Source organism: Nesoenas mayeri, assembly GCF_963082525.1.
Source record: "Nesoenas mayeri genome assembly, chromosome: 2".
In the NCBI taxonomy this organism is placed as follows: domain Eukaryota; kingdom Metazoa; phylum Chordata; class Aves; order Columbiformes; family Columbidae; genus Nesoenas; species Nesoenas mayeri.
Window position 1 is genome coordinate 94,467,850 of NC_137543.1, and position 26,389 is coordinate 94,494,238.

The 26,389-nt window shown below is 41.7% G+C and overlaps 1 protein-coding gene across 4 annotated transcripts in view; it reads left to right on the forward strand.

Moving 5' to 3' along the window:
* Positions 1-1,682: 1,682 nt before the first annotated feature.
* NUP153 (nucleoporin 153) overlaps positions 1,683-26,389 on the forward strand; it is a 46,433-nt gene continuing 21,726 nt past the window's right edge. For 2 of the 4 annotated variants that reach the window (XM_080338928.1, XM_080338930.1), the window contains exons 1-8: positions 1,683-2,268; positions 17,133-17,349; positions 19,842-20,090; positions 21,320-21,459; positions 21,542-21,670; positions 23,491-23,607; positions 23,735-23,779; positions 23,882-23,935. In XM_080338928.1, coding sequence (XP_080195054.1) covers positions 2,170-2,268; positions 17,133-17,349; positions 19,842-20,090; positions 21,320-21,459; positions 21,542-21,670; positions 23,491-23,607; positions 23,735-23,779; positions 23,882-23,935 — 1,050 coding nt within the window. In that variant the 5' untranslated portion in view covers positions 1,683-2,169. The remainder of the gene's footprint in view (positions 2,269-17,132; positions 17,350-19,841; positions 20,091-21,319; positions 21,460-21,541; positions 21,671-23,490; positions 23,608-23,734; positions 23,780-23,881; positions 23,936-26,389) is intronic. The other 2 variants (XM_080338931.1, XM_080338929.1) reach the window with 2 other exon arrangements.

The window sequence follows — 26,389 nt, forward strand, 5'->3', positions numbered from 1 at the left end:
GACAAAGAGTTACAAATCCAGGCTAAAATACTATTTTTCTTGTATTTTGATGATAATATTGATGTAGTGGTTTTTTTTTTGTTTTTTTGTTTTTTGTTTTTACAAGCATATTGTAGAAGTAGAGCCTCACCCTAAAATTGGTCCACAGATGTAACACACCAGCACTTTACATGACATGAGGTGGTTCTTGGAGGTCACCTCTAAACCCATGTGTTTCATGCCCTGGGCAGGACTATCTATCACTGCAAGCCATCCCACTGCACATAAAATTGTATTTGCAGTGGTACGATAGGAGAGGAAGAGACTGTGGAGTTCTGAACATGCCATTCACGGGTGCAAGTACCTGCAAAGTAATTCCGCTCTCCTGGGATTTTGAAAATGGTTGTCTCCTATAGACAACCATGAAAGCAATACTAAGAAATGGAGAAGGAGCAAGTCATGTAGGAGAGCTGGGAAGATAACAGGTTAAAAAAATCCAGTATAAAACAAGCAGCAAAGACTTGCATGACAGAACTCCCCAGTAATATTCCATCTAAAAGCATGTCCTACTCTGCTGTTGCTGCTCAATTTTGTTTCTTGACAAACTGGTTTGAGTTCTCCTAAGCCCCAGAGCTTAATACACTTTTTCTTCATGTTTCTGTTGTGACACTCTTTGGTGGAAGGAGTGTGAACTATGTAACAGCTCTGCATTTCACTGTTAAGTACCTGTGTCTCATTCTCCGACAGTAGTTTTTTTAGTACATTGTTTTTTCTAGGGTGAACATTTTTATTGTCTTCTAAATAGGGAACGTGCTTGTAATTTTCTGTTCCATTCTCAGGGCAGATCAGTGCTCTGTAAGATCTGGAGCAGAAGTGTCAAACTCATTTTCACCGGGGGCCACATCAGCCTCGCAGTTGCCTTCAAAGGGACGCATGTAATTTTAAGCCTGTGTAACTGCTCCTACATTTATACCGATCTGGAGCTATAGATTTTTCTCTGCTTTTAGTAAAATTTTTAAAAATCCAAATATTTTACATTTATAGAATGGAGAAAGAAGCAGCTACGTTGCAGCATTTTTCCACCTGCTTCCTATCTGCCAAAATGAGCGACGATAAACCTGCAGGTTGTCATTTCTATTGCTTGCGCAGACCCAATAATTGTCCAGTGGCACCCCGAGGTCATGCCGCCTACCTCCCCCTGCTTCCCTGGCGCCTGCCGGATGCTACCCCTCGCCGGCTCCCCGGCAGGGAGAAGGGAAAGCCTCGTCCCTTGGGGAAGCTGTCGTTACGGTGAATTGTGTCCCCTGGGAGGTCACGCCGCCAGGACAGGCGGAGCGCCGCGGGACGAAGGAAGAAGACGGAGGCGCCGCCAGCGCCACCTCTTTCGGGGTCACGCCGGCGCGGCCTACCCCCGTGACGAACCTCCGCTCCCAGCCTTCGCTTGCGGCCCGGGGCTGGAGTCATTCCCGCTTCCCCTCGCGAGTCCCGGCAGCCCCTCGAAGCCTCTTCTGGCGCAGCCGGCCCTGCGGCGGGGGCTCGGGGCCGCCGTCGCGTCGCGCCCCGTGTCCCGCCCCACCCGCTTCCCTCGGGCGGGCCGTGCCCAAGCGCGCGAGGGCTGCCGGGCGGTCCCGCTCCTGTGACGCAGCCCGCGCGGCGCAGTGACGCAGCCCCGCCCGGGCGGGCGCTGTGTGGTTGGTCGGCCGGAGAGGGGGAGGGGTGCAGCGGCTCGGCCGCGAGCGGGCGGGCGGGCAGCGCGGGGCCGGCCGGCGCCGGGGGAACGCGAGACAGAGAGAGAGAGAGAGAGAGAGAGAGAGTGAGCGAGCCGGAGGGCGCGCGCGGGAGCGCAGAGGAACGTTCGAGGCGGCGCGGCGCGCGCGCTCCCGCCCGTGAGAGAGAACGAGCCCGGCGAACGCGCGCGGGGTTTGGCGCGGCGGGGAGGGGCAGGCCGCGGAGTCCCCGCGCCAGGCCGCGCGGCGCGTGGCGGGCGGGAGCGGCGCAGGAGGCCGGGCCGGGCCGGGCCGGGCCGGGCGCGTCCCTGAGGTGACAGCGCAGCGAGGCGAGCGCGGCCGGGCCGCGGCGGAGGAGCGCGGCCGCACGAGGCGGCCGGCGGGGGCCGGGCCCGGCGCGCGCGCGGCGAGGCCGGAGCAGCGGTGGGGAGAGAAGGGGACGGAGCAGGGGCCGGATCCCATCATGGCCTCGGGTGGCGGCGGCGGGGTCGGCGGCGGCAAGATCCGGACCCGCCGGTACCACCTGGGCGCCGCGAAGCCACCCTATGCGAGGAGCAAGCAGGTGAGGCGCGGCGGGAGGCCCCTTTCCCCGTGCCCCCCTCATTCCCTTGGCGCCCCGGGAGGCGGCCCCGCCCCTTCCCTCCCCCTCCCCACGTGCGAGGCTGCGGGCCGGGGTTTCCCGGCGGAGCGGGCTCGGGGGGCGGCGGCTGGGGAAGGGTTTCCCGCCGGGGCCGCGGGGATTGTGGGAGTTGGGGTGGTCGCCCCGGCCCGCGGGGGTGGGGGATCCTCACCTCCCTTTTGTCTCCTGCTGGGCCGGGGGAGATGGGCCCGCTCGGCGGGAGGAGGAGGCGGCTCGGGGTAGATGTTCCTTCCCCCGCCATGCGGCCGGGGTGGGCTGGCTCCCCCTTTGCCGAGTGATCGTTTTGACTCCGGGCCGTCTGATTCTTTAAGGACCCCGGGGCGAGCACCAGAAAGAACCATCTGTGCTTGCTGTTTGCATGCACCCGTCTCAGAGTGAGCTCCCCTGCTTAAGTTGATGCAGGGTTACCATCCTTTCTAATATTTGCCTTTCTTGACAAGTTTCAAATTGCGAACGAGTTTGTGGGGGTGCTATTCAGTTCGGCATCTTCGATTTCTTTTTTCTTTTTTTTTTTTTTTTGGTAGGATGCTGCATGCAGAACCCTGAGGTCTGCATCTGGTAGTTTCTTCAGTCACTTGTCTGTGCCTAAATGTGCTGATGCAGTGCAAGTGAAATGTAATTCATAAGGCATTTGGTCTCCTTTGTATTGTAGGGCAGAGTAGAATTTTTTTTTTTTTTTTTTTTTTTTTTTTTTTACAAAAAAACCAGTTTGTAAATTAAAGCACAAAAATCTCACACCATTCGGAGTGGCTGGGGAGGGGAGAAAGAGAGATCCTTCCCAACTGCTGTTTAATCAAGAAATTTGAAGATGCCCAGAGACAGTGCTCTGGAGATGCCTTTGCACGTGTATTTATGAACCTGAATTTGCCTGTTCAACCGAAACCTTTACATTATTTAATCAGTAACATAAGTTCAGGGATTGAATATTATATGCCAAATTGAGGGTGTGTTATGCACGAGTTGTTGCTCAATTAGTTTTTATTGTTCGGGAAGTACTATACTTCGTCTTTTATATAGTCTACTGATCAGCAGTGTTGTCCTTGTAAAGATAGGATGGTGACCTGTAATACAAAGGATCGCTGCACTTACAGGACAAATACTGAAAGCTCCTCTGTGAATGATAATGTTGAAATCGCCATATCTTGCATGTGTTGACTACTACGTAGATACGTGATAAAGCTTACAGAGGACCTTAAAATAATAAGTGTAGATGGTTTTCTGACTCTTCTATTGTCTGTTATCTCTGTGTGTTTTCCAGTAGGTTTATTTAGACAATGTGCCAAAGCAAACACGTGCTTGGGGATATCTGTGGGATTCTGCCCAGAGAATGGATGCTGCAAATACATAGTTCAAATTAACATAGTGGGGAAATTAATATAGGGGGCAAAAAATTGTAATGATTAAATAGGCAAACTGATCCATGTGCATTTGTTATAATGGGTAGCTTTTAAACCCTATGCAGCTTGCTAGCTTGCATTACAGAAAAAGATGAGCTCTGGGTAGCGAATGAGCTTAAACTGAAATTAATTGACAAGTGTTCCTATTTTCAATATGATATCTACTTTGCAGAAGTATTCTGTGGTTTAGTGTTAATTGCATCTCAGTAATGAGTTTGGGAAGACATGAAAGTGCCCAATGCAATCTTGACATGAGGTTATACCTCCTGATTCTCCTCCCCCTCTCCCCTAACTATTATCAATAAGGAGGTTCATAGAAATACTTTAATAGAGCCGTCCTTGGTGCTTGCAGCCAAGACTGTGGTCCTGGAAGCCCTCGGTCCTGTATCACCAAGCTCTGAAGGTGCCTAAGTACTGTACGCAGTATAACTAATAGCTTTAAAGCTCCTAGGATACGATTTTTTTTTTTTTTACTTAAACGGGAGATGATTAGCATGATGCCTGGCTCATGATTGTCTGCTTTCTGGATGTTGTTATTTTGCCATAGTCTCCTGGGGAGTTCAGTCAGGTGAGAATTCTCCGGTCACGCCCACCGTGTGCTGCAGAGTCAGTCTTCTATAAAGTACAGCGACAGCTTTAGAAGACAGTTGGAAGAGGATGTGCTGCTGCTGCCTTTTCATGACTATTAGCTAAAGCATTTGTTCAGAATGTGGTAGACCCTGCTTCAGATTCTCTTTTTGCCTGGAGATGTCAACCTACATCTTCCACTTTCCGGGTGGATATCCCAGTTGCTAAGCTGTGTGTTGTCTTCAGTTCTTCTGGCTGAAGCTGTGTTACTATCCAGAAAAAGAATGCGTGATTCACTGAGCCAGAAGGATGATGTATACGAAGACATTGCCTTCTAAGACTGGAGATATGCAGGCTCTGATCCTTCATTTCAGAAGTTAATTTCTTTTATGTTAGATGTTCCTTGGAGCAAACACGCAAAGCCTAATACTTCCCGGCCTTTTCTCCAAAGGTACCTGATCATTAAACTTCAGAGCCGTGCTTCATTATGTTTGTGTGTGTGTGGTTTTTTTTTTTTTTTTTAAACCAGACTCAAATAGGAGCAGTGAACAGATGCTGCCTGGAAGAAAGGACTCTGACTTGCAGCTTGTGCATTCTCCTGGAGGTTGCAGACAATGGGCACAAATTCCCTTACTAGTGAAGGAACTAAACTGGTATTTTCCCTTCTGAGTTACCATCCAGCCTTACAAAAAGTGCACTGTCAGCAGCTATGTTATTAAACAAACCAACAAACAAAAACAGCAGCACTGCTGATTAAAGATGGTATAGACTTGCCCATTGCGAAGGTTTGTGGGGTGGGAATCACATCTTGGAAAGAGGAGAGCCTTTTTGTGTCTCTGTGTTGAGCATTCTAGGAGTAGAACTGAGGAGTCCCTCCCCATTGACTGTGCCTTCCTGGTGGCTAAATGCTGACAGGTCCACACTGAATGCATTGACTTTAGATTACGCTGTGGTTAGTGTGCTACCTGTTTATTCAGCTGTCTCGTGCTGAAATGTCCAGCTTCCTTCTGTACTGTGTAAGGAGCTTAGGCACTTGGGTTAAAATTATGGCTTCTTTGAGAGCTAAGCACGTGTGAGGGAGCTGTTGCACTCAACATCTGGGTTTCATCCTCTGGATGTGGCCTCAGTGCTTCTAAATGTTGGTTTGTCTGAGCCATTTAGGTAGGCTGATGATTGGAATTACTAGTGTGGATGTGTTAATGGGATGAGTGTTTACATTGTTGACTTATTACACAGCTTCTAGTATAGTATGTCTTTGTTCCTGTTAATTTTATGTTTAGTTTTGCACTTTTGTGCATGTACGCTGGTTTAGCCTGGAACAGTGCCATTCTCATCCAGGTAACATACACATTTCAAAGATTCGAGATGTGACTTATAGGAGAAGAGAATCAAATAACTTTCTTGGTTATTTTTTTATTTAATAGTTAATCAAATGAAAGTGTAGAGAACTTTGGCTCTCCTGGGCTTTCATGGAAGCAGATTGAAGCATGCGAAAAAACAATTATCTGAAAAGGCTTTATAACCTTCCTATAAACCTGTACGTTTATGTTAAGCTTCAGCTTAGAGTTGTTTGATACTAGAGATAATATTTGTAGATTGAAAATTTTGCTGGGGAGTGATAAATTTTTGGTTTTTCTTATGTATGTACGTGCCAGTGCATATTTATAATGTAGATCACAGAATGTTGGGAATTGGAAGGGACCTCGAAATATTATCTAGTCCAGTCCCCCTGCCGGAGCAGGAACATGTAGATGTGCTACACTGATATACAAGAGAACAGTCCAAGGATGTTTTCCTTGGTGAAACCAGCATAAGCTCAGCGTGCCTTTAGTTGGTCTTGTCCTGGTGTAGTTAGGATATTGCTTGAAATGGGGGACCAGAAGGCCACTGAAAGGCACATTCACTGGTCCTGGTCGTGAAAACCTTTCTGAATGGGTGAGTTTCACAAAGTGACTTGAAACATCATGTAATGTTCTTCCCGAATGGAATAGGTACAGGATTGGGAACTTAAACTAGATGCAGCAATGTCTAAATGATTCCATTATCACCTGCTACTGTCTTGAAGGTAGACCAATTTTAAATTATTGTTTGATGTACGCATGGGATTTTCTTGGTGGATGGTGACATCAGGCAGAAGTAATCTTATAAACCACCTGGTTTATTTTGGGAGGAAATTTTGAAACTCATGCTAAAGATTTCCTAGGGTATCATATTGAGCAATGTATACTAATGTTTCATGAACCTGAAGCAGGAAAATATTAATTAAAAAAATTTTATTAAGAATGTTTATGCGGACCTCCACAAGTAGAATTGTGTTGGTTTAAGTCCTATCGATAAGATTGCACCTTGAAGCTTGCTTAGGTGGTTGTATTTATATTCGTATGCTTCTCTCTGCTTGTTTTGGTTCAGTAGTAGGTTAGCACATTGATCTAAAGTGAATAGATTTGAAGAAATGTTTAATGTGTATTTAAAGATTTGTTTTAAAAGAATGGTCTAGTAGTTAACATCACAGCTTTTGTCTCTGTCCCAACAATATCAAATTGTATTAGCAAACCAGATATTTAAATGTGGTACTTGGCTTTCTACTGCTACTGTAAACAAAAATGTATCCTGGTTGGGAAGAACTTTTTAAACTGAGATATTGACAGTTCTCTCTCGTTTAGGCTAACAGTTGCTGTCAGTGGTACAACAAATTGTAGATGATGATTGCTATAGCATTTTATTAATACTTTGGGTTTTGTCTTTCGAAGTGTTGTCATGACAGCCTTGGAGACTGTGAAGTATTGGAGAAAAACAATATTAGTGAGCAGTATCTTAGGAGAAGAAAAAAACAGATGAAATAATTGACTGTGTTAGCTGGGACACTGCAAATTGCCTTTGGATGCTGGCAGCACATCACTTCCTCTGAGTTATTTATTCCTCTAGTCAGTAATTAGAACCGGTTCTTGCTCCCCTGCTGTGGAGGAACTGCGCTGCTGATGATTCTGAGGACTGTGAGGGGACTGAGTTCAGAACTTCTGCTTGCCTAAAAAAGTTTGAGCAGAGCTATTTCGGATTAGTGTAGGTACGGGCTGCCATATAATCGTGTAACAAATTCGTAATGCGGTGGGAGGGCTGGCTTAGTGGACATCGGGCAAGCAGTGGATGTTGTTTACCTGGACTTTAGCAAAGCCCTCAACATGGTCTCCCATGTTATCCCTGTAGTCCAGCTGGTGAAATACAGATTTGTCAGGTGGATTGTAAAGCAGCTGGAAAATTAGCGGGACCATTGGCCTCAAAGGGTGGTGATCAGCAGTACAAAGTTCCAGTGGCAGCTGACTGCTAATAGAGGCTCTCAGGGGTTGATATTGGGCCTGACACTGTTATACGTCTTTAGTAATAACCTGGGATGAAGGAATGTCATGCATCCTCAATAGGTTCCCAGACGATACCAAACCTGGGGGAACGTCAGCCCTATTGTATGATGAAGGACAGGGCTGCCATTCAAGGATCTCAACAGAAGTGGTCTGCCAGGAACCTCATGAGGTTTGATAAAGGCAAATGCCAAGTCTTTCATCTGGGACAAAACAACCCCACCTACCTGCTGGACAGCAAGTTGAACCTTGAATCAGTAGCATGCCCTTGAGGTGAACAGGGCCAACTGCATTCTTGGTGGTATTACTAAGAATGTGGGAAGGATGTTGAGGGAGGAGATTTTTCAGCACTTCTGGGACTGCATCTGGGGTGTTATGTCCAATTTTTGCCTCTCCAGTGCAAAAAAAAAAAAAAAAAAAAAAAGATGTCGAGGGCTACCAAGGTGATTAGGGGGCTGAGGCACATGAGGACTGTGTTTATTCAGCTTAAGAAGAGCAAATGCCTGACAAGAGTGTAGAGAAGGTGGAGCAAGAGGTTCATAGCAACAGGAAAAGAGACAATGGACTCAAGTTGCAAAATGAGAAGTTCTGGTTTCATATTAGGGAAATCTTCTAACTCAAAGGATAGACAGTGTGTTGGAAGAACTGCCTAGAGAGGTCCTAGTCCCTGGAGATGCTCAAAACCCAGATGGACACAGCTGCGGGCAACCTGCTGTTCTTGGCCCTTCTCTGAGCAGGATGTTGGAGTAGGTGACCTCTGGGGTGCCCTACAGCATCTGTGTGTACACGGTTCGGTTGTTGCTGCTGTTGGACCACAGAGCACGCACAGACATGTGGCTTCAGCATAAATGTCAGTGTTACTTTGGGTGGGTCGGTAATCCTTTTGTTGATCTGTCCTCTAATTCTGTCTTCAGGGCTATGATGCTCTTTGAGGGAAGCAGTAATGCCTCTGTCTCACTGTTGCATTTTATCTAGAGAAAATTGCAAGGTTGCCCTTAAGAAGAGAATAGCTAAGAGGCTTTTCTCTATGATTGCTGTTTTCCAGATTTTTTTTTTGTCTTCTGGATTTTAGTGATACACTTTTCAAATTTTCTGCTGTTAAATTTCAAAAAGTCTGTGAGTTTTTTGCTTTTTAATATTAGGTATAATCAACCCAATATTTAATTGTGTAGCTATTGTACATGTATGGTATGTCTAATAGTGATACTTGAACAGTCATGAGAAAAGAAGGAGGAGTCTTCCTCAGTATATGTTTCTTGGTATGTACTACTAAGACATTATAATGAAAACTCCTGTGCTTTTTGTAACGTACAGTATAAGTCCTCAATGCTGAATAATTGCTAAATGCCCACAATATTTTTCTAATGAAGAATTCTAGCCACTAGGCAAGTTTTTTATTACTTGTTAGGGTATTAAGTTACTTATTTATGCAATTTCATGAACAATTGCCCTAAATTTGGACATATTTCTTATTTTCACTTGTACCGATCTCTTGTGCCAGGTATCTTCCCTTCTTGCCACTATATTCCATATTTTATTTTATTTTTATTTATAGTGCTGCAAAAAAGTCTTGGCTTGCCTTCTCCTCATGCCTAAACACTACAGGTCTTATCTGCCCACTACAACTACCTAGTTGAAGGTACAATTTAAATACATCATTTAAGCCAGAGAGATGTTAATTTCACTAACAGTTGAGCCACTTGAAGGTAGTGTTATTTGCTGCAATTTATCACCACATCTGGTGAGAGATTGTTATCTCCCTAACGTTGTTGTTGGAAGGACAGGGTAAGTACTCTAAACCTTTGAAGCCAAGTCAGTTGGACCATCTTAAAATTGAGTGAAGGCAAGTATGAACTAGCTCATTTAACTTTGCCTGAAGCATAAGTACTTTTGCAGTTTGCTGATACACTATTTGTCATTGTGGTATCCTAGATTACTGTACAAAAATAATTAAAAGATCTTCTCTTAACGATGAGATTTGCTTTTCTTTGTTTTTGTTGCAGAGTTCACAAACACATTCCCCTTCTTTTGACAAGAAAAGACTTTAAATATTTTTTCTCCCCTTTGTGTATGAAATGCAATAGCACTAAAGCTATTTGGGCAGCAGTACTAATAGTTCTGAGGGAGGAGTTCCCTTTGAGTTTTTATAACTCATCTCATAATTGCATGTTGCATTTAATTACAGTGCCTTTGTGTGTGTTTGGCTTGATTGTGACCACCATGTTTTTTAAAGAAAGCCTAAGTTCATATTTACATTCACATTTGCTGGGGAAAATTGTATATGCCAGCACCTGGACACCAACATGGACTGAAATCTTACCTACAGTTTTAGCACATGTGAGCTTTGTGAATACCTGTGCCAGTAGAAAATTTTATTTCTCCATATTTATCACTGTTTCCATTGCTCTGGTGTTGGAAAGAGTTGTATGATACTGTTCTGGAAAGCTGGCTGACTTTGCTTTTAGTTATGATTGTATTTTGAATCATCTGCCTTTTTGGAAGCAGGTATGTCTCACGACTCCTTCCCCTATTAGAGCTCAAGGTCTGGTGACCTCCAAGACTAAAGTAAACCAAGTGAAGAGTTAAACTGTTCAACTGGCATTTTCTTTGGGACTGGATTACAGATCTAGTGAAACACTGAAAGATTTACGGTAACAAAATATTAAATTGATGAGGAAAAACTGTAATAGTATGTGCAAGCCTGTAATATAGGTACATTTGTAGCTTAAGTCACACCAAGCTAAGCATATGTAAACAAGGCTTAAAATGGTTTGAATGTAGCTGTATTAAGGAATTACTGTGGTGCAACTAGGTACGTGGTAAAATGAGCTGTGACAGTGCACCTCTTCTAGTGTCAGTCCTCAGTATTTGTTATTAAATTTACAGAGTGATAGAATATATACAGACTTGTAGATGCAATTGCTTACAACCGGTAAAATAATCTGTGTGTGCAATGGCAATTTTTCATCTTACTGATAAGAGAACAGTGTTTGGAGGTACTGGTTATGTGTTTGTGAGATGCTCTTGGTTCTGTCAGATGGGCTGTGATGAAAAATTATGGCCAGAAATACACTGCTGCCCCTTATGTCCGAAGATTACTGCCCTGCAGCAGAGGTGAGCCTAGCTTGGCTTTACAGTTTCAGAATCCTACTTTCAAATGTTCAAAGGATATAACTATAGCTGCTGCTTTCGCTAAAGCAGCCGTGCCTGAGAGTCAGTGGTTTAGTTTCTCCTAGGCACTAGTTCTTACATTTTAAAATCTAGTCAAGAAGTATATGCGGCAGGGTTAAATGTGTCCTATTTAAAGTGATTGCAGGTTCTGCTGATTTAGATTTTATGAGGCTTAACTTCTGTATTCTAGACAATGCCTATGTACAATACTTGAGAAGTAGGAAGGCTTTGAGTTTTGCTAAAATATCAGGTGATCACAGAAGATAATTAACAATGGTTCTTTGGTTTTCTTCATTTTAACTTACATGGTAGATGTTTTGAATAAGATAACATACTGAATGTGCAACGGGATTGACTTATTGCATTTTGCAAAACCATTTGCACATTGTATTGTCAGATCAGTTTGTAGATTGGCATGGATAGGAAAGGTATTTCAGAGGGAGCATGAGAGTACTTCACTGTCTTGTTAACACCAAATTTAACTTAAAAATTTAATTATGGTCTTCTTTGAAGACGGTGATTTACTTTCGAGTGCCACTCTAAAGTGGCAGGAGTGAAATATTGTAGCAGTAAGTACTTCATTTTGTGAGATATACTTAAGTTATCTAAAAAACCTTGTCTGCACACAACAAGGGGATGAACATCAGCAAACTGTGAGTTGCCCTGGAATGGTATTTCACCATTATTTCAGGAGTTGCTGAAGAATTTGGCCTGCCCTTGCTTGTGTTTTATATACATAGCGTGTACTCGCTCCTACGTGCTGAACCTGTGGTACCATGTTTGTGAGTGCTTTTAGGAGAAGTGGCTCTAAAAATGTTTAATTCATTGCTGGAAGTCTAGTATATTACAGGAGGTGGAAAAACTGTACTATGGGGTTTGATGCCTTGAAAGCCTTTGTATGCATAAACTTACCATAAATGCGGGAAAGAGGAAGAGTTTGGTGTTTCCATGATCGGTTATGTTTGGTGATGTTGAAATATTGTAATGAATTGGGTCTTACTGTATAGAGAATACCTATAAATAAGATAGACAATTTTATGCCTAAACTGTGTGTTTAAATCCTAAATATAAAACGTGTATTATCATACTCTGCTAAATCTGGAGAGAAAACCATTCAGCATCACAAGGATTAAATCTAGTGGGGTAGACACCAACTTATCAATCAGAGCATAAACTGGCTTTTTGCACTCAGATGGAAGTGATAATCGTGTGGTAAAGATGTGCAACCACTGCCAAAATGAATAAAGCACCTGAATTTCCCTGGGGTGTTTATTCGAAAGCTAACTGGACTCAGGAAAATAAGGGTCACTTCAAGCAATAAGAAGGAAATACATTGGTGCCTGGCATCATAATCTTCTCTTCATGACTTTTAGAAATGAATCTGCACTAGTCCACTTGGCTTAAAATTGTTGTTTTTCAAATGTTACATAATTAATTGCATTCCTGTAGCATATTGTTCATATTAAGTCATAAGTTTTTATTGTCCTTTTTCTAAATGAAATATCAAACTCTGCTGTCCTACATCCAAATTGAAACCACTCACTGAATAGCAAAAGCAGGGTTAGTTTAAGCCAGTCTGAGTCTGTGCCACTGCAAGAGGCAGTCACGTCATGTTACAATTTCTATTCCTGCATGAGCACCCCTGCAGCCACAGGGTGACCTGCTGCCCCTGAGGGGTAGTCCTCACTGCCGCAGTCTATTGACAGATTTTTTGTCTAGGTCTATTTGAGAGAGCCCTCATACAGTTCGTCACTTGGCTGTGTGTATGTGCCAGTGCAGCACCAGGGAAGGGTGAGTGGAAGAAGAGAAAGGGATGGTCTTTTTAACAGCAGTCCGGACACAGAATGGAGGAAGTTTACTTTCTTCCTCTCATCCTGGCTGCCCCATCTTCCTCTCTCTCTGGGCCAGTTCTGGTGCACTGGGCCAGTTCTGGTGCACTGAGCCAGTTTAACTCATTAGTCCACCAGAGAAGCTTGTACTTTTTGCCAGATTAATGAATTCTGGTAGTTTCCAGAGTATCCTGCAATGCACCAGAGCTGGCATGAGGTAACCGTGGAGGATGGACAGAGCACAAAAGTTCCTTTCTGATGGCTGGAAGAGGTCAGATTGATTTGCTGTATCTCAGTGAACTTCACCATTAGGTGCATGTTTTCTTTTTGAGGACTTACTAATTCATATGTTTTAATAACTTGAAGCTTGAAATGGGGAGCAAAAAATCTGAGAAGCCTGGAGAAAATCTTGATACTCTCAAAGGTGTGCATATAGTGAAGTGGAAATTGGGTCTTTTATCTGGTTGTTTATTTTGCACCTCTTGACAAATTAATATTAGTGTATGACCTTTATAATTTTTTTAGTATTTCCTGTGTTGTATAGTGGGATTTACTTAAACCTTTCAGACTGATCAAATCATTTACAAAAATAGATGTTTTCCAGTAATACATCGTTGCTGAGTACTCCTGCCAGCACTGTCCTCCTCCATTGCTATGTGAAAGACATGAGTGGGAAAAGCATCCTATTCCATACATATTTTTGGCCAAGAAATCGCCTGCTTTTAAGTTTGGTCGTCAAACTGTGACCATAACTTAGGGATATTTCTTTCTTTATAGAGATCATTTGAAGAGATTATATTTTAAAGTACTAAGTTAGGACACTTGTTTGTTTACTGCTTAGTATTTGTATCTACAGATCTTTTGCTTAGAGTTGCATCTTAAAGCAATATGCCTTGAGTAACTGTAACTGTAGTTACTGTTGCTGTGGCATTTGTATACATAGAATATATCGAGCGGAGCTGCAGACAGGTTGATGCACAGGATTTGAAAAGCCGTTGTAAATATCTGTTCCTAAGCTACTGGCTCTTTTCAGGTTTTTTGTTGTTTTGTTCTGCTTTCCTGCTGATATTTTATGATGAAAATAGAGTATGAATGCATTTAGGATGAGCTGACAGCCGTGGGTACTGACAGCAGCTCTCAGACTGCTGAAGTCAGTCACTTAAGGACCAAAACACATTCACTAACTAAAACGCTGCTATGCGCAGTCAGGATTGCCCTAGGGCATCTTCTGCCCTTCCACGATACTAAGCTTGGTGCCTCTCTGACCTGTAGAAATGAGGAGTTATGAGCGTTAAAGCCGTGTGCCAGCACCGCTGCTTCCGCTCCCAACCCGGCCCTGAGAACTGGAAGAGTTTTTGTGCAGTAGCGTGGTTGGTGTAGCTGTAGGGAATGAAGGTGTTCAGGAAGGGGCTGGTACAAAATTGTGACACCAGGGGCTTGGGATCTGAGTGGTCTGCTCAGATTTTGCTAGAGGAATAAGCATGTTAGAGTCATCCTGTGTTGTGTGTTCTGTATTTCACCTCTAAAGATCTCTTTGTGTCAGTGGGATGGACAAAATACAGAGGTGGTGGTGCAGGAGCACTAGAGGGAGGGTGCTCTGCTGCTGGCAGGGTTGGCTTGTCTTGCATGTGTAGGCAGAGAGAGTGTTCAAACCAATGTGCTGGAACTGTAGAGCTAGAAAATGAAAAGTTAGAGTAAAACTAAAATTCCAGCTTTAAAGGCGATATAAGGCATAGAAATGTCGTAGCAAGGATATGGAATGTGCATGTTTAAAAGTGTAGCTAGTCAGTTGTACCTTAACTGCCTGACTTGGACAGGAATCCAGCCATGGTCCTTTATTGATCAGTTTTCAGCTGTGATGGGCTGGAAGGAGATACCATAAGGAATTATTTTTTCTTTCTTTTTTTTTTTTTTTTTTCTTTTTTTTTGGTGAATGTGTATACCTGGGGTGCATGTGTTATTTTTAGGGGGAGGTATGATTTTTTTTATTTAGCAAGATCTGTATTTGATGGTGGCTTGTTTATAATGGCCTGCCGATTTTTTTCACAGTGCCTTTAATCAACTTTTTCATTTTGCAGTCAGAAAATGGAGGTGCATTTCCATATATTTTGCTTTTCCTTGCTTTGTCACTAAGCCAGCAGTATTCTGGAGCATAAAACTATGCTTCTTGTCTTCCACTGTATCTCAGCCAGATGGAGCAGGCTATTAGGACTTGCCACAGTATGGCTGCACTGAGCAAGTTCCAGCTCCTGGATTGATTTGGGAAGTTACTCTGTGATACCCAGCTTAGTCTTAAAGTGCTGATGATGTGGAGATTGCCAGCAAGGCTGCCACATGCCAGAAAGGGTCAAACCATTCTGGTTTTAGATATAGATGGTAAAATGTCATCTTGGTTAATTATTGGTGTAGTTAGATTCTCCGGTTACTTACTTGGATCACTAATGATTGTGTGTTCTCTCTTCTGGATGCCTACATCTTCCATCCTGAGTCTCAGGTAGCTTTCAGTCCTGGGATTTCTTCAGCAAGAGAATCTGTTCTATGGCAAATAATATCTGTTTTCTGATGGAGAGACTCTCTAGCAATACTGAATTCAGTTTAGCTTTTTGGAAAGAGCATTGTCTTGGATGCAGTTTGTGACCCAAACATTTGCTCGTTTTGGCAAATTTTAACTCCTGTGAGTTCCTGATAAGCTTTTATTCATAGCAGCAAAATACTTACCCCCCAAAAAGGGGGAGAGTGTGTCACAGGGAAAGAGGGGCTGGGGATGGGGTAAGGTGAGACGCTTCATTGCTGGTACTGTGCACCGAACTGTTTGTGAACTCTGGTATTACATGCAGTTAGTAGTTTTTGTTGGAAAGCTGAGGCTTAGTATTTATGTAGAATAGCAGCAAGATCCTGACCATGGTGTACTTGCGTGCATCTTAGTGTAGTAATTGTGATGGATGTGTTTATTATGCTGTATTCTGTCAGGTTTAAATTCTCCCTGGATATTTATTCTGTCTTTGCGCAAGTACAAGATGAAATTAGAGATCATTATGAAAAACGTCAAATTGTAAATTAATATGGCTTTCTGTGAAAAGGCTTTTTGTTTCCTACCTTCCCTTCCTCGCTCTTTCCCCATCCCCCTCTTAACTCCAAATTCAGAGTTGTCTAATTTGTTCATAAATTGTGTAAGTTTGTGTTTGCATTATCATGTACAAAAGACTTCAATAAGTGATTTGGGCTCCTGTTTTAATTTGTGTGCTACATTTTTACAGGCAGTTGAATACAGCAGAGTTCTTCTTGTTTCAGAATAGATTACTAGACTGTATCTGTTACATCCTCAAAGAATATTTTCAATATTCTACACCTGAATAACAATTTTGACTAGAAAATTTTGTTTCCTAAGCTCAGAAAAATATTTTAAGCACCTTGGCAGAGCCTTTGATACATGTGTTGGCAGCTGACGATGGAGTTCAACAAAAATCTGTTTAACTCTTGCTGCTTTTCAGTTTTCGAAGTGTTGAAATTGCTGAGTTAGCTGTCACATTTGTTTGCAGCTTGCAGTTCAGCAGCTGGTTCTGCGGCTGCAGGCAGTGTAAGGAGGAGGGAGCTCCATGCTGCGAGCGTTCTGCTGTGCGGGTTGAGATTTGACAGGAAAGTGTGTTGTGAAATTTTGAGGGCATGATGGGGAACCAAGTGATTGCCTAAAACAAAAGGGTAAATAAATATTTCTTAAATGTAGAATGTAAGCATTGCAAATAATTGGTAAACGTCAACGTGGAAGTGGCTTTTGTGTGTTCAGTAACTGCAAAATATTAATGTTTGGAGATCCAAAACTTTAATATAGCATGAAATGAAATTTGATCAGAATTGATCTGTTTAACAGTCCTGTAGTGAAGTATCTGTTATTCAACTATAGCTGTGTTTCTTCCAGGATTTCTTTCAGGATACCCTAACTGTTCAGAGCATAACAGTGGGGTTTTTTAATACACGTTGTTACTGCAGTTTAGCATTAGAAACATTAGAAATATCTAAGTTCACTGATGATCTCAGCTGTTGTGGCTATCACTATCACTGTAGATAGCTGCTGAGCTTCTGGTTTTGGTGGTTTTTCAAGTGAGGATGTGAAGAGGAGGAGTCGTCAAAAAAGTATGTACATCAGGAGTTATTTAGAAATAGAATTTCCTGATGGCCTTGTGACTTCACAAGCCTATAGTGAACTTTGGCTGAAATTTCAGAATTCTAAACATTGCTGAGGTCACTGGGAAGTGCAGAAACTGATAAGTTAGTAAATCCATCTTAGGTGGATTTTTGTCCTGCGTGTCCCAGAGTTCTGGAGATCCTATGTCAAGTATCAATTCACTCTACCTAATTCTTGTTACGAATATTTGCTATTTATTGTCTGTCTTCAAGGTCTGTGCAAGCTTTCATCCCAGCCTATGCTGTTGACTGTGTTTGTGTAATTAACAAGTGTTTTTTCTTTCAAGCAGGGAATCATTAGCAGGGTGACAGAATCAGTGAAAAGCATTGTACCAGGATGGTTACAGAAGTATTTCAATAAAAGTGAGGATGAATGTGTAGATACAAATGAATCTACAAACCAGGAAGAGAATCCAGTAAACTATCACCATGATTATGCAAATGAAGATACCATAATGATTGATGGGCGAGTCACGCCTGAATCAGCAAGAATTAATTTAGAAGGTATGTGAAAAATCATTTCGTATTCTGGCCATCTGTATTTATTCACAGATTTCTGATTTTGAATCTAAATTTCTAAAGGAAGCTGGAAGGACCATTTTGACAAAATTAAAAAAAATAATAATAACAACTCCCCCCCCCAACCCCCAAAGTAAACAAAAAGACCCCAGCAACTGTTTGTGAAACTGTCTTAGCTTTAAACTCTAAACATAACTATGAAACATACTGGAGGTTGTCTTACAGCTCTTAGAAGTCATCAAAGTCATCAGTTAACTTCAGATAGTCAACTAACCAGGTGGAAAACATTGATAATATTCATTTGCAACTGTTCTGGGTTGTATTTTCTTTTTAAAACATCTGGTATGGAAGTCTGTCTTATTGCCTGAGTTAATAAAATATTAATTTGTTTTGTTGTCTTTAAAACAAAAGGCCCCATGCTGGAATGCCAGGGGAAAATTCGTTTTCATGTCCTGATTTATTTTTTTTTCTCCTTTGGGCTTCTTCAGTCAATTTAGTAAAGTGCCTTGTTAGCTTAATGGATAACTGGGGAGCTTGGTTTATGACATTATTATTAAAATATTCAGTAACATTAAGGTGCGTGCATGGCTAGCATGGGGTCTTTGAAAACCTATTTGGGCCCTTGGCAAAGAAGTCTGCAAACCCTTACCTTACCATACGATAGATTATGTTTTAAATCCAGTGCCTCTGACTAACTCTTTCTGTAGTTTTCTTCTGTAAATCTGCATGTACTCTCATTTGAGTTTTTCTTAAAGTAGCAGGTTTGTGGAACTTAATTTTTAATAAGGAGAGAAGCTTTATCTAAGCACATGTACATAACCATCTGTGTAGAAAGTCAGTTGCTTCTGTTGTTGGAAGAAGGAAAAACAATGAGGAAATATCTTTGTTGCCAATGTAAGGAGTTCTATTGCTTTCTGTGTAGCTGTGGTTTGAGAGTAAGTTTGGATAAAGGAATAGAGAAGGTCTTCATGAATGAGGAACATGTGTTGGCTTTCCTGAAGAACTGTGTGAAAGGACCTTTCAGTAAGAACAGCTGCATGGCAAACTTTCTAACTCCAAGAAATCAGGAGCAGATGGACACCCTAAAGCCTTTAGTAGCTTGTGTTGCAGTCTGTGGATGTTGAAGACCAAGCTTTCTTGCTATAGTTAAGAATAAGATTTTATAATTATTATTACTATTAAAATTGTAGAAAACCTGTTTCATCAGCTCTGAGATACTGATGTGCTAGAGCCTGTATTCCTTTGCTTGGTCAACCTTCAGCCTGATAACTCTTTATCTCAAGCAGAACAGTCTTAAAAATCTGTCAGTGCTTTGGAGACCTAATTACTGAGACTGTGGTGGTTATGAAGATTGAACTAGCTTGTTTAAACTTCAGTGCAAATATCAAGAGGATAGTGACTCAAAATCATGTTAATTCCCAGAATTCCTGAGAGAGATTGTGGACTTAGGTGGGTATCAGGCAAGATATCCATTAATAGCTCTTCTGTTTGTTTAGTGAGTCGTAGACATTGGGATGTTGGAGAGAGTGCAGAGAAGAGCAATGAAGCTGGTGAGGGGTCTGGAGCACAAGTCTGATGAGGAACAGCTGAGGGAACTGGGGCTGTTCAGCCTGGAGAAAAGGAGGCTGAGGGGAGACCTGATGGCTGTCTATAACTACCCGAAAAGAGGCTGTAGTGAGATGGGTGCCAGTCTGTTCTCTCAAATAACAAGTGATAGGATGAGAGGAAATGGCCTCAAGTTTCAATTGGCTATTAGGAAAAATTTATTCACCGTAAGAGTTACCAAGCATTGGAAAAGGCTGCTCAGGGAAGTGGCTGAGTCATCTCAAAGACGTATAGCTGTGGCGCTTAGGGACATGGTTTTATGGTGGACTTGGCAGTGTTAGGTTAGTGGTTGGACTCAATGATCTTAAAGGTCTTTTCCAACCTAAACGATTCTATGATTCTATTTTTTCCCTGTAGCATGACCTGATGTTATAGAATTGTGGAGGTGGGCACCAAAACAAACAAAACTCCCCCAAAACCCCTGCAAATACACAGTTTCATGTTATGTGTTCAGATTAACACCTTTGTTACAAGATTGTATAAACTACAGCATTGTCTGCAACTTGCCATGTCATCCCAAAGTTTTTAAAGCTTATTGCAAGCTTTATCTGTCAGAAGAAGGCATTCATACATGTTTGATATAGTGAAAGACCTGGTGTTAAAACTCTTGAGCATGGGGTCAGAATTTGGTGTTGTAAAACCTCATAATTAACTACTTCTCAATGTGACATTAATACTTAGTATTGCAAGCAGTGTTGCTGTTGTAATCAGACATTTAGATGAAACCCTATCTGGATGAGGAGCAAGTTAAATTCAGCTTCTCTATTTTTGTGCTTAGAACTTGGCAATAGTATGACTGTTGATCGAAAACAGGTTTTGGCTTCTGTGAGCTTGCCTACAGGAAAGCTGATTGTCTCCCTGTTCTTGTTTAGAACCATCCACGAGTAGATCTGCATTGAACTTCTCAGATGTGTTAACAAGGCCCTCTCTTCATCGGAGCCATTTGAACTGCACCATGTTGGATTCCACAGTACCACACTGTCAGCCCTCTACATCATCTTCATTTGGCATTGGCAGTCCTGGACTGTCTCTTGTAAAAGAAATAAAAGATTCTACCTCTCAGCATGATGATGATAACATCTCAACGACGAGTGGCTTCTCCTCTAGAGCGTCTGATAAAGGTAATAACTTTCATGTTCTCTAGATGTTTTTTTTTGGTAACGTGAGGTACTTTGCATTCTTTACTATTGCACATCACCTTAGTAAATAAAGTAGGTGAATGTCAGCTTTGGATGTTAGAATTAATTTTTTTGTATTTTAGAAGTATATAATCCTGTCACTTTTTTAATATAACCCTATTGCAAATAGTTGGTGCTGATAAAAACACATGTTTAGCGAGGTGATCTTTAAATCTTGAACTGAGATAGAAGGAACAGAAGATGATTCGCAGTAGTTTGGCAGCTAGGTTGATTGCCTGCAAGGAAGAGTGACTCAGGATGTCTAACTGACAGCTGGCTAAATATGAATAAATGAAAGTGACAAATAGAAACACCAGATGTCCTCCTGTGTTTCCACCAGGAGTCAATCAAGAAGCTATTCTGCCTGGACAAGTTTTGTGCTTCTCTTTTGGCTTTTCTTGGTAGAAGGTATCAGTTGTCAGTACTGCCATGTCTTTTGCTGAATTCAGTAAGGAATGCACACCATTTTAAAGTAAAAAAAATAAATAGGTGATCTCACTGAGAAAGGGCAACCAGCACGTCTGCAGCTTTAGTCCTCCATATAAACAGGAATTGAGGCATGCTTAGCAAGTTCTCTGGAGAACGTATTTTTACAATTCAGAATAGATGTTGCCAGGCTTTAGCAATATAACCTGAGTTTACTAGAGCTTTCTGGTGTGTCTCCATAAAACATACATGGAAAATATGTCATTAAGTCTGTTAGATCAGCCTTTGGGGAATTTTTCAGGTTCAGAATCTCTAACAATTCTGGCCTCTGACCCTTTACCAACATAGAAAAACTTGGTATCATTATAGAGGCACCAGTGTTTTATGCATTCCTTTTTATGTTACTGTGGAAGAAGAGAAAATAAAATGGCTCTGCATTGGAAGCATACAATAATATTAACTTTTTGCGCAGGCTTTTGAAAGATTACTCAAATGTAGTGTATTTGCAGTTCTGTGAGCAGATTTCATGCTCAGAGTTGATACTTGGTTTTCCTGCCATATATGAAATTGATCTATTTGAAGAACTCTGAAGGTTGAGAATGCTGGAGAAATGAGTGTTGGGGGACTTTTTCATTCTGTAAGATTTATTTTTCTGTATTGAAGGACTCCGGAGTTAGTGTGATCTTTAATATTAAAGTTCTCTCTCTGCATAAGACGTTTACATACAGTATGTCTCATTTTGGCAGATATCACAGTTTCAAAAAATACTTCAGCACCGCTGCTCTGGTCCACAGAGGCTGAAAGATCTCATTCCCTCTCACAGCATCATGCAGCCAGCTCTAAAAAACCTGCATTCAATTTATCTGCTTTTGGATCTCCTTCTCCTGTAAGTACTGCACAGTCTTAATTTTAATCAGTTTGAATGTGTAGCCATTTTCCTAACCACTTATCATACCACCTTTCTGTAGTCACTTGGAAACACTTCTCTCTTTAAGACAAGCCAGCTTGGGGATTCTCCATTTTACCCTGGAAAGACCACTTATGGTGGTGCAGCTGCAGCAGCAAGGGAGACAAAAGCCCGGATTGCTCCTTATCAGGTATGAGAATAGTAGTGCGGTGTGAGGGAGGATATAATTGAAGTACAGGATGGGTAGCACTGCCAAAAGAGCTGGGAGGAGGGAGCTGAAAATGTGGCCACATTTCCTATTTTTCCCTCTCAGCCTACAAATGTAGACAAGAACAATTTGTGTTTAAATTATTTTTTAACGGTTTACATAGAAGTAATTGTCATAATGCACAAGAATGACAGTAGCTTCTTAGGTTCTGGCTAGTTGTTTGTAGTCAGGATTTCTTCTGTTGTTAAGTCTAAAAAAATTCGGTTTTCTGCCATCATCTACCTCTGACTGTATTATGTGAAAATAACATGTAATTAAACCCAATTATGGTATAACTTTGAAAACTTGTGGTTTTAGTAGCAAAAGATACCTGCCTGATACTTGTCTGTAGATCATCCACAAGCATGCCTACACTCATGATATGAATATAGTGTATAAAATGATCCACTCTTTACTATAATAGTGTCTAAGAGGCAACTATACTGATCCTTGGCTCTTCTGTTACCTAGAGGGGGGCACACAGTCCTAAATGCGGTCTCAAGATAAACAATGAAATGCTTTCTATTTTAATATCATTCAGATAGCTCTTGAAAAGTTACTTGCTCCTAAGAGTTCTTTGCATTCTGAAATGAACCAGCAAATTAGAAATGCTGACAACTCTTAGTAGCTAGAGTTGAATCTAAAAAGGAAGTCAGTAAAATATGGCTCGGTTGAAATGTGTTTAAATAAAAATGACCTTTATTTAAAAAAAATTAATCAAAAGTCAAAAGGAGCTTTATTTAAGGAACTGGAAATAAAAGTTTGCTGGACCTGTTCTGGCAGTCTATTTCTACCATGGAACAAGAGGACCTACAAGTTCCTGACGTAGGGGAAACCTTGAAAACTTGTGGTTTGTTTTGACTTAGAGTTAAATCAAACTTCAGAACACTCAGAACTTCCTGTAAGCTAGGAGCCCTCTTTGGTTAGCTATTTAGATATTTTACAAAATAAATGTGGATTATGCTGAAATGAGGAATCAGAATACTAGGCTTTTAAAGGAGAGACTAGCTTGCTTGTTGCTGCATGCTGTGGATTACAGCGAATCGCTTGTGTTTTGTACATGCTGTATGGTCTGCTTCCTGTCTTCACACAGCAGTATGGGAAGCATGATGTGGTTACGTGAGGGGTTTAACGTAATTTTTTTTTAAAGTCACACTGAAATAAGTTTTTAAAAATTATATTCAAAGTCATGTGGTACAGATACAATAGTTTACTTTTTCAGTGTAATGTTTAGATCTGTTACTGTTCACATCAGATCTTTATCTTTTTAAAGAGAGTTAAAAGATCTGCAGTCATCTGTAATCTTGGGCAAAGGGAGGAAACAAGAGAAGCAAAGCTAGAAATTCCTGATGATGATTGTATACATGGTTTTAAGATGTAAGATTTAAGCTAACACCATAATGAAACTCTGAGATCCTGTTTTGTCACTGAAAGTATTTTCTGTAGCACAAGCTTTTGCTTCAGTTCTGTTTTCCTGATTACTGCTTCAGAGGCCCTACAGGCCTAACATCTTCCCTTTTAGGACCTTTTACATTTAAATCATTCTTTTGTTGCTTATCCTGTATGCAGTATGTGTGGGGCCTCACTTAAATGAAGTCAGTAGAGTGCATTTTCTTCTTCATGGCTTGAATGCCCAGGGAGTGCATTTTTCCCTGTCATCACAAGGGTATTGGTTGTATCATCAGTATAACCATAGAGCATAAAATACATGCATGTGTAAATCAAAATGAAGCATCGTAACATTTGCAATGCTAATTTTTCAGCCACCAGTAAGAAGACAAATGAAAGCTAAACAAGCAAACGTGCAATCCTATGGTGTAACAAGTTCCACAGCGCGGCGCATCTTGCAGTCATTGGAGAAGATGTCAAGCCCTTTGACGGTAAATGGCACTCCTTTTAATCTGTTTTGTTTCATGTGTTTGAAAAGCATAGTAAAGGTGCTGGTAGAGGACAAAGATCTTCCTTATGTGGTGTCCAGTATAATTTATTGCACTGTTTTTTCAACAGGATGCTAAAAGGATTCCATCTTCTGTTTCTAGTCCACTATCTTCTGTAAGTCAATCACAAAACCCCCATGTTTTTGTTGGATGAAACCCTCTCTTAAGAAAAAAAAGTCCTCTAATATTTAACCTTTTTTTTTTTTTTCTCCTTTAGCCTGTGGACAGGAGTATACTGGATATTACTAGCTTCCAATCCAAACGAAACCAGGTAAGAACCAGTAACATCTTAAGCTCAGATAACTTCCTATGCTTTATAGCTGTTAGAAGACGTCACAAACCTCAGTGACAGCATACACATGAATTCTAGTTAATATTAGCATTATGTGAATTCTAGTTGTCTGGGTTGTGTTAAAATTGCTAAAACTGTCTTTCTACCCACACTGGATGAAGGACTGTAAAGATTACTCAGGTTAAGGATTATGTTATCTTTTTGTGGTGGTGTCTTGATAAGTCAATCTTAAGAGCAACTTCTCTAGAACACATGAAGTAATTTTATCTTATCGTGCAGTTTGCGGTTATGTTGCATGATAATCTTTCTGTTTAGGAAAGCTTTCTCTTGCATAAATGATCAGAAGTATAGAAATATTGATTGAGCTGTCATACTGATCTTGTGCAGATTTCCATGTTTAATGTTCCTAAATCCCTACTTGGAGGTAGCACTGACCTGGTGATAATGTTATGGTAAATCATGATTTCCTTTGTTTTTATTGAAAAAAAAAAATACAACTAGTAATGTTTTTTAATCACTTTTATTTTGGGTATCAATCATTGAGTTTATTAAATTGTAAAACCCATAAAAGGCCACTTTAAGACCAGGCAACCAAAGGAACAAAAGTGTGGGTTTTCTTCCATGCAAACTTTTCCTCTGCTGTTTTAATGCAAAAGTGGACAGAATGTCTCAAGAAGTTTGTATGCTAATGCATTGATTAGAAGTAGAACTAATTTTATAGTCACTTCAGAGTTTACAAGCATCTTGAATTTCCTGTACCATCTTTTAACATATGCTAAATTACAAGAATGTTGAAGAGGAGAGCATATTTTTTTTTTTTTCTTACCATAAATATTATCCAAATAATTGAGGACAAAGCTGGTATGGATTCTCAGTTAAATTGTGGAACTACACCTGTGATGAGGCATTAAGAAAGTTCTACCAGATTTGCAGTAGAGAGCCTGACGTCAGTCAGAAGCGAATGTTGCATGCAGCTGTCACTGGGTAAAAGTAGAGAAATTGTCCATTCATAATACTAGAATTCATAAAGTTTGGCAGGGGAAGGGTAGCCCTTGCTGAGAAGGGGAGGGGAGGGCTGTGTGTGCCAAGCAGAGGGTTGTGTGTTTTCCTTCTAAAGCAAGCATGGTTGACAAAAGACTTCAGCACTCAGGCAAAACTTCTGCCGGTATTTTTGGTGATATTTTTGTTATTTTGAGGATCGGCATCAGAAATAATAGCTCTTAGTGTGCTAAACATCTAAATGGGTGACTTTTATTTTTTTTTTTATTTGTACATTCCAGTCTAACTAATTTGATATCCTTCTACAATAAGATCACCTGCCTAGCGGGTGAAGGGAAGATAGCACATATAGTTTTTCTGGATTTTAGTGAGGCTATTGATATTATCCCTCACAGCATCCTTCTGGACAAGTTGTGGGATGAGCAGGTAGACGATGCACTGGCTGAAGGGCAGAGCTTGAAGAGTTGTAGTGAAGGGGGCTACATCTTGCTGGTGACCAGTCACCAGCGGTGTTCCTCAGGGCCCAGTTCCAGGGCCAGATCTGTTCAGTATTTTCATCAAAGATCTGGGGACAGGAGTTGAATGCGCCATTAGCAAGTTTGCTGATGATACCAAACTGGCAGGTGCTGTTGACTCTTTTGAGGGATAAGAGGCCTTGCAGAGGGATCTGAAGAGATTGGAGCATTGGACAGTCATTAGTGGCGTGAAACTGAACCAGAACAAATGCCACATTCTGCACCTGGGATGAAGTAACGCTGTGCACCAGTATAAATTGGGAGAGGAGTGGCTGGAGAACAGCCCTGCAGAAGGGGACCTGGGGGTGCTGGGTGACAGCAGGGACAGTGTGAGTCGGCAGGTGCGCCCTGGCAGCCAGGCGGGCAAACTCCATCCTGGGGTGCATCAAACACAGCGTCACCAGCTGGGCAAAGAGGTGATTGTCCTGCTGGATTCAGCGTTGGTGCAGCCTCACCTTGAGCACTGTGTGCAGTTCTGGGCCCCACCATTTCAGGATGTGAATGTGTCCAGAGGAGAGCAGCAAAGCTGGGGAAGGGGCTGGAAGGCATGTCCTCTGAGGAGTGGCTGAGGACACTGGGCTTGTCCAGCTTGGAGAGGAGGTTGAAGCATGATCTCGTTGCTCTCTCCGGCTTCCTGAGGAGGAGAAGTGGAGAGGGGGGTGCTGGGCTCTTCTCCTTGGGATCCAGTGCCAGTATGTGTGGGAATGGCTCAAAGCTGCATCAGTCAGGGGAAGTTCCAACTTGACATTCAGAAGCATTTCTTTACTGAGAAGGTGGTCAAACCCTGGAACAGGCTTCCTTTATAGGTGATTAATGCCCCAAGCCTGTCAGTGTTTAAGAGGTATCTGGGCAACACCCTTAATACCATGCTTTAACCTTTGGTCAGCCCTCAAGTGGTCAGGCAGTTGGACTTGTTGTA